At 45.2% G+C, this 7,057-nt stretch overlaps 1 protein-coding gene across 1 annotated transcript in view; it reads left to right on the top strand.

Annotated features, from left to right (window-relative positions):
- The window catches only part of srbd1 (S1 RNA binding domain 1), a 63,913-nt gene extending 57,849 nt beyond the window's left edge, over positions 1 to 6,064 (top strand). The window contains exons 20-21 of the mRNA XM_071916916.2: positions 2,670 to 2,854; positions 5,066 to 6,064. Of these exons, the coding sequence (XP_071773017.1) occupies positions 2,670 to 2,854; positions 5,066 to 5,358 (478 nt within the window). The 3' untranslated portion in view covers positions 5,359 to 6,064. The remainder of the gene's footprint in view (positions 1 to 2,669; positions 2,855 to 5,065) is intronic.
- Positions 6,065 to 7,057: the final 993 nt, after the last annotated feature.

Below are 7,057 nucleotides of genomic sequence, written 5' to 3'. Positions count from 1 at the left end.
TAGATGATGGGCTTCACTGAGACGCCTCACCCCTCTTTTCACCTACATGAGACGAGGACAGGAGGTATGGAGGGAGGAGGAGAGGAGGAGAATGGAGGAACGATGGCGGTGGAATGCTTAAATCAATGGCACATCTGATCCCAGCTGTGTGTGTGTGTGTGTGTGTCTGTGTGTGTGTGTGTGTGTGTGTGTGTGTGTGTATGTGGCGTGTGTGAACCATATCGTGTTCATCACATTAGAGCAACTGGATCCTCCATTACTGCTCACAGCCCACACATCATCCCCATTTTGTAACCATATCACAACACACACACGCACACACACACACATACACACATACAGTAGACACATGCATTCATACACACATGCACACAGGCATAGACCAAGTTTGTCTCCCTTTGTTTCAGGGATGATTATAATTGTCCACTCTATGAAGAAGATTTCTATATGTAACAGTGGAGGTTCTCTATGAGGAATGCTTATATTCAGCTGTAGAGGGCCCACTCTATAGAGAATATTTCACATCATAATATCTATGAAATATATTCCTGTAAGACAGAGGGGCCCATTCTGTGAAATATATTTCTCTGATGTGAGACAGAGGGAGGTTCACTCTGTGAAGAATATTTTTCTGATATGTAACAGTTGGGGGTCCAATCTATAAAGAATATTTATATAATATAAGACAGAGGGGGGTCTTACTGTGGGCCTGGATAAAATCTATAATGTAGCCCACCCAACCACACATACGCACAACACAGTATTGGTAGTGATTATGTGCAGAGCATGGACCCACCAGCGGTAGAAGCCCCCGGACTCCTGGTACCCCTTAAATACTAACATACTCCACTGGAAAAATGAGATGGGCAACACACACACACACCTGAAACTGGAACCCACCACCCACCGACACCATCATAAGGTCCAGAGCCAGAAAGCTGGCTGCTCATAAATCAACACAATTTTCCTCTCCTTTTTCCTCTACCTTTTCCTCCTCTCCTCTCCGTGCGTTTGTTTGTGCGTGCATTTTTTGATCATCATGTTCATTAAAGGGAGTGCTGAAGGTGGACATCCAACAAAATGTACTTGGCTACATTTCTTTAAGAAGAGCTGGCAGCCCCCTTCCCCCTGAATATTTCCTTTTCTATATTGAGATAGTAGGAAAGCTGAGAGGGCCCGAGGAGACACAGGAGAGAAGGTCCAAGGGCCAGCAGGCGTCCATGTTGGTCCAGAGGTGTGGTTTCTTGACCACTAAGCCATTTCTGGCACATACGCAGCCACTATCTTGAACAGATCTGGCTTGCTAGCATTGAGGGATTGATTCCTCTTGCCTCCCTCTTTTGGCCGGTAGACGGGTGAGTTAGCTGGCAGGGGCCTCTCCTCCCACAGCTGTCTCATACATAGTTTGTACACAAGCCGTGTCCAGTTACATCCACACTGTCCCCACTACTGCCAAATGAGCATTTCTCAACAACATTGTGTGTGTGTGGTTGTGTATGTCCACCTGTCCTGTCCGTCACAGGGCGGGGGGGGGACAGCTGCGGAGTCCGTTTGGCGTCAGGCTGCCACAGCGACCGACATCCGTCACGGACGCTGCCCAGCTGGTCCATACACACACATGCATAGACTGAAACACACATTCACATCCATCACCAGCTGTGGAAAGTTCCCAAATAATATATACATACAGTATATACACACACACATACACAGACACACAAACACACACACATACAGACACACACACACACACCAAAATCCCACGTTTTTCCGTAGGCCCTTCTTTCTACTCTTGGCTCTCATGCCAGTTTGCTACTCAGACCCTTTAGAATGTAGACCAGCTAATTAGTTTGGATTTAATTCTCAAGCTCCGTGAATTTTAAGTGGTGCAACTTGACTGACTGTCTAGACATTTTGGAGGCGGGACATCCTGCTAGCGTAAACTGAATGAAGGGGGTTTGTCCGCCCGGTTGACGGACAGATGAGCAGTCCAATCCAGGTAAAGTGGAGGCAGTTTCATGAGACGGGGTGTGAGGGTGTTAACAGCCCACTGTGGATTTACCTGATTTACTGGGGGGTAAAATAAGTGTGTGTGTGCGTGTGTTTATGAACAGAGGGCTGAGCCTCCACACCTCTACATTTAGTGCATAATTATTCTCACACCTCTCCTGCCCTCCCTCCTTTCCCCCGGCTCCCTCTCTCTCCTTACCTCCCCTAGCTTATGCTCCGTCCCTCCCTCCTTCCCACTTTTGCTGTTTTCATCTTTTACTTACTTTACTTTCCCTCTTTTTCTCCACAGCTCTCATTACTTTTCTTGTACTCGCCATTCTAACCATTCTCACTCTCTTCTCGTCACTTTTCCTCTCTCCTTCCATCTCTCTCTCTCTCTCTCTCTCTTTCACTCTCTCTCTCTCTCTCTCTCTCTCTTAGCCCCGGGCCACTCTCATTTGGTCAGCGAGGGACTTGGCACACGTGCTGTAGCCCAACTGGGACCACTATTAAAACTAATTTATAAACACTTTGTCATATGCAACCACACAGACGTGCGCGTGCATGTTCTTGCACACACAGAATGTTTTAGTGTGATTCTTGTTTATTTGCTGTTTTTGGATGTTTTTAAAGGTTTCTTTTTCACATTCTACACTATATTCCTCTCCTCTCCTCTCCAGATTTCTCTCCCTGGTGGATGGTAGTGTACACCAGATCGGGAGTGCAGGGCTGCGACAGTGTGTGGAGACCAAGGTTCAGGCCAGCAGTGTGGAGGAGCTGGCCAGGACCCTGGACACCAGCCCCGAGACCCTCACACTCATCATAGACGGACTCACGCAGCCCCCTAGCTTTGACATACGACAAAGTAAGACTCCCACCACAACAGTCACACCTCTGTTTTGGTGTCCATTCATTTAATTACCAGTAGTTCCATAATTCAGTGTCACTGACTGATTTGAGACAGTTGAATTTCAACGGAAGTGTCAAGGTAGGACTCAACTTTGCTCTTGTGAGAATTATCTCCTAACTCAGAAGGTATAGAAGCAGGCTGTGACTGCAAATTGTGGAAGAACACAACTGTAGAGGATGTAGGAAAAGAAAGACCAAAGCACCAGCTTGTATTTATGTTCCAATGAATTGCTGCTTCAGTCTTCATCAGTGAATAGGAATCCAACTTGAGACAGAACCTCAGTCAAAATTCTTATTAGTCAGGATCACCCCTCTGCCCTTTATGGCTAGATTTTTGTGGAAAACTCCTGTCACTGAACACACAACTATCAGTGTTTTGAATCATATAGAATTTCATAGAGCGCACTTATCTGCAACCCAGAAGTTACAGTAACTGCAGTAAATCTCTCATCTTCCCTGCGTAGTGCCCTTTACAGTTCCCTACTGGCTGATCGAAATTTGCACTTGTTCTCGGCGGTTTTTAACAACTGTCCACCCGGTTAGCCAACACACGCTGTCTTTTCTTGTGCCTGTATTGTAATAGGCATGTCGTGTTGTGGCTTGGTCCCTATAGCCCAACAACACTAGCAGTATATTTCTAACATGGTGTGATGGCTCTAGCAGACTGTGTGTTGTTGGACAGAGAATTTGTCTCTACTGTAAAACACAGGGGAGAGCAGCACAAACACACATACACACACAAAGCCCTCTGCTTTTCTCTTTAAAGAATCTCATACACACACAATCACACAAACTTTAAGGTTTTCAGCAGTTTTGCCCGTCTCACATGTAGCTCTAATGCATTTTGCCCCGGAAGAATTGCCGTCACATTTCTCTTTCACTTGTTTCCTTCTCTTTTTCTGGTCTAGTATTCAGAAAAAGTGTATGAAATACAAGAAGGGAAAGCTCAAAGCCATGGGCTGTAAGATGGATCTAATATGTTGGGCCAGACTTAGGCAGGACAAAAAACACACTTACTTGGGGCCAAAGAGGAAGTGTTGTCATGAGAAGGCTCCACTTCTGCTTCAAGGCCTGTGTAACACTTAATATGTAATGCTGTGACTGTATGAGTAAAGGACCAGTCTGGGTTCCTAGCAGGGGCAGTGGATAAATAATCAGGCATGAGAAGTGAGATTTAGAAGCATGTACTAAAAACAAAATAAAAGTGACGAACAAGGTCAACGAAACATACAGTTACGGGTTAGCAATGGAAATTAAAATGTAAAATAAGTAAGGAAACCCTGAGCGTCTATTCTGGGTGCACCCGTAAACTGATCTTTGATTTTTAAATGATTTTTATGCTCATCTGATTTTTATGTTTATCATTTGTTGATACCGTGTGTGTGTGTGTGTGCGCAATGCCATGCTCACTGACTCTAAAACAAGGTAGAAAGAAAGTTAAAAAAAAAAAAAAGTAGTTTGCAGGTAAATTAATGAACTTAGTTTTACCAATTAATTTCAGCATTGATTTCTGATTTCCAGACAACTAGTCATTTAAATGCAGAATCATTCCCATCCCTTGTTACTAGGCTTTCCCTCAGTTTCACGTGGAGAGAAAAAAAATGTCAAGCCTGGATACCCTGTTAGGCTTTAGGGCTGGCCACTCTTCTTAAAATTAAGGAACGCAGCTTCAAGGTTCATTCCCAGGTTGGCCCTATTCGGTTGCAGCACACTACGCATGGCCTCCTAGCCAGTGCTCAGCTGAGTAAACAGATGGGCCGAGGCTACCGCATGAAATCAGTGCTGCGGGGAGGATAATTGGACCCGACTATTTCCTGGAGCACGAGCCTTCCTTGTTTGTGTTAATGCTGCAGAGAGGAAAAAGATCTCTCGAAAACAGGCCAAATGGAAAGTGGGGTGGAATTGAATGTCGAGGAATGTGGAAGTATGCAGACGCAAATATTGGGTTACTGCTAGAAACGTGATATCCGTTCGTCATTTCTGTTTCCCCTGCAACCTTTTTCCCCTCTCTCCTCACACACATTTGTCCTGTCTGCCTCCCATACCTCTATCTTCCATTCTTCTCTTCTCTGTCACATCTCTCTCTCTCCCTCTTCCATCTAGCCACCGCCACTTCTTCTTTCTCATCGATATCCGCTCTCTCTCTCTCCCTCCCTCCCCTCCTTAGACTTTGAGCAACCAGACTTCAAACGGAGCATTGTGTCTATGAGAGATCTGCAGATGGGCACGGTGCTGACGGGACGGGTGGACAACACCACTCTGTTCGGGGCCTTTGTAGACATCGGTGTGGGCTGCTCGGGCCTCATCCACAAGAGCAAAATCACCCTGGACAAGCTGCCCACCAACCAGCGCCGCCGCAGCTTAGGCCTGGGCCCTGGGGAACGGGTGGAGGTCCGGGTCCTTAACGTGGACACCCAGAGGGAACGGATCAGCCTGGACCTGATCAGGGTGCTCCAATAGGGTGACTAGAACCCATATTTGTTGCTTTTGAGCTTATTGAGTGGAATAAAACCCTGAGAGGATCACATTTATCATCAGGGACCAGCATTAATATTGGCTCTACTGAAAGGGGATTGAATTCGTCATGGTTTAAGTAATTGGGGATGAGAATTAATATGGTTCTTATAAGGAGATTGGCCAGTTGGTTCTGATGGGAGCCTAGCGAGCCCAAGATAGCATCTTATCAGGGTCTTAAAACTTGTTTAGGTTAGGCTGGAGGACCCTGTAACTTGTTGGATAGATGGTGTTATGGGACTGGACCTGAGCACTCTGCATAGTTATGGGAACCCATGACCAGTTGCATTGTAGCAATACAGCTGATGTGGACTGCACAGTGTTTGGGCTCATATTGTTTCTAAGAAGGGAGTGGAACCCATGGGAAAATTGGTCAGTCTATTCAACACATTGGGGAATCTAAAAAAATATATATCAACAATATATTGATACAAAAATAATAAGTTCAAGAGGTCAAGAGTTGAAATATAACAAAATGTATTTCAAATGTTTGTTTTTGTTTGTTTTGTACTGGTCTGTAAAGTTTATCAGGCCACAGCCTTGTACCTGTGTTGTTCAAAGCAGACTTTGTTTACAGTATTTGTGTACACTTGATCAAACGGACTATGTGTACGGACTATGTGTACACTGAAACAGAATGGAAGTTGTCAAAAGACTGTGGCTTCATCTGCTGATGAGGTTTTGACATTAAAAGTATTTCCTTTATTCCTTACACTCTCTACTTACTTGAGTGAAGAATTACACACTCCACTCTCAGGTATTAGCCCCAATCCCATTGCTGTGATCTGATTGACATGGGCGGGGAAGGAGAGCAGGTGGCTGGACGGGAATGAAAGAGAGGAGGGTGACTAGAAGTAGGAGGGAGAAAAGGAAGACGGGAGGAATAGGGGAGAGGATGTGTGGAGAGATGGAAAGCGGAAAGAAGATACCGGTGAAAAAACAAGTTTCTCTTCCAGACTACAGAAAAACATAAAAAGACAGAATGGGAGTTTAAGTGGGGTGGGAGGGATGAAGGGGGATGGGCGGAGGCTGGGAAAGGAGGAGGAGGAGGAGAGGGGGTGTCTCCCAGACTGCAGTAAAGCCTGGAGGCTTTTGAGGCATGGTCCCAGACACAATTATCCCAGGACATAGACTATCTCTTAAACACACACACACACACACACACTAATCAGCCGCTTCAAAATTAATCCCAGACTCCCCATCCGCATTATCTAATTTGTTTGTGTTTATGAAACTGGGATAAATACAGAAATACATAAAATATGGTTCTGAGAAAGCCTGGGGTCCCTTGTGCTAAACCTTCCTGAATGCAGAATACCTAATCACTGTTAGTGCTGCAGCTTCCCTTTCTCCTCTCGGGGGAAAGAATGGAATATATTTTACACACAAACACAAAGAGATGTTCGATCAAGGTTAATCAGAAGTGGCAGTTTGCTTAGTGATGATCTGAGAAAACTGCACACACAGGCAGACCGGGTTCACGTACATCATTGTCTTTTTTGCTCACATGTTTTTTGAGGGAGATTCCATTTCCTAATCAAGGTGCCCCACAGTATTTGATGTTGACTTGCTTTGTCATTTTGTTGTCCTTCGCGTTTTGCTCTCATTTAGCTTGGCGCAGACCCGTGTTTTAATGTTTCCAATG

The sequence above is a fragment of the Centroberyx gerrardi genome, chromosome 15 (genome assembly GCF_048128805.1).
Source record: "Centroberyx gerrardi isolate f3 chromosome 15, fCenGer3.hap1.cur.20231027, whole genome shotgun sequence".
Classification (NCBI taxonomy): domain Eukaryota; kingdom Metazoa; phylum Chordata; class Actinopteri; order Beryciformes; family Berycidae; genus Centroberyx; species Centroberyx gerrardi.
Note: the sequence above shows the minus strand (reverse complement) of the source record. Positions and strands in the feature narration are given on the sequence as shown.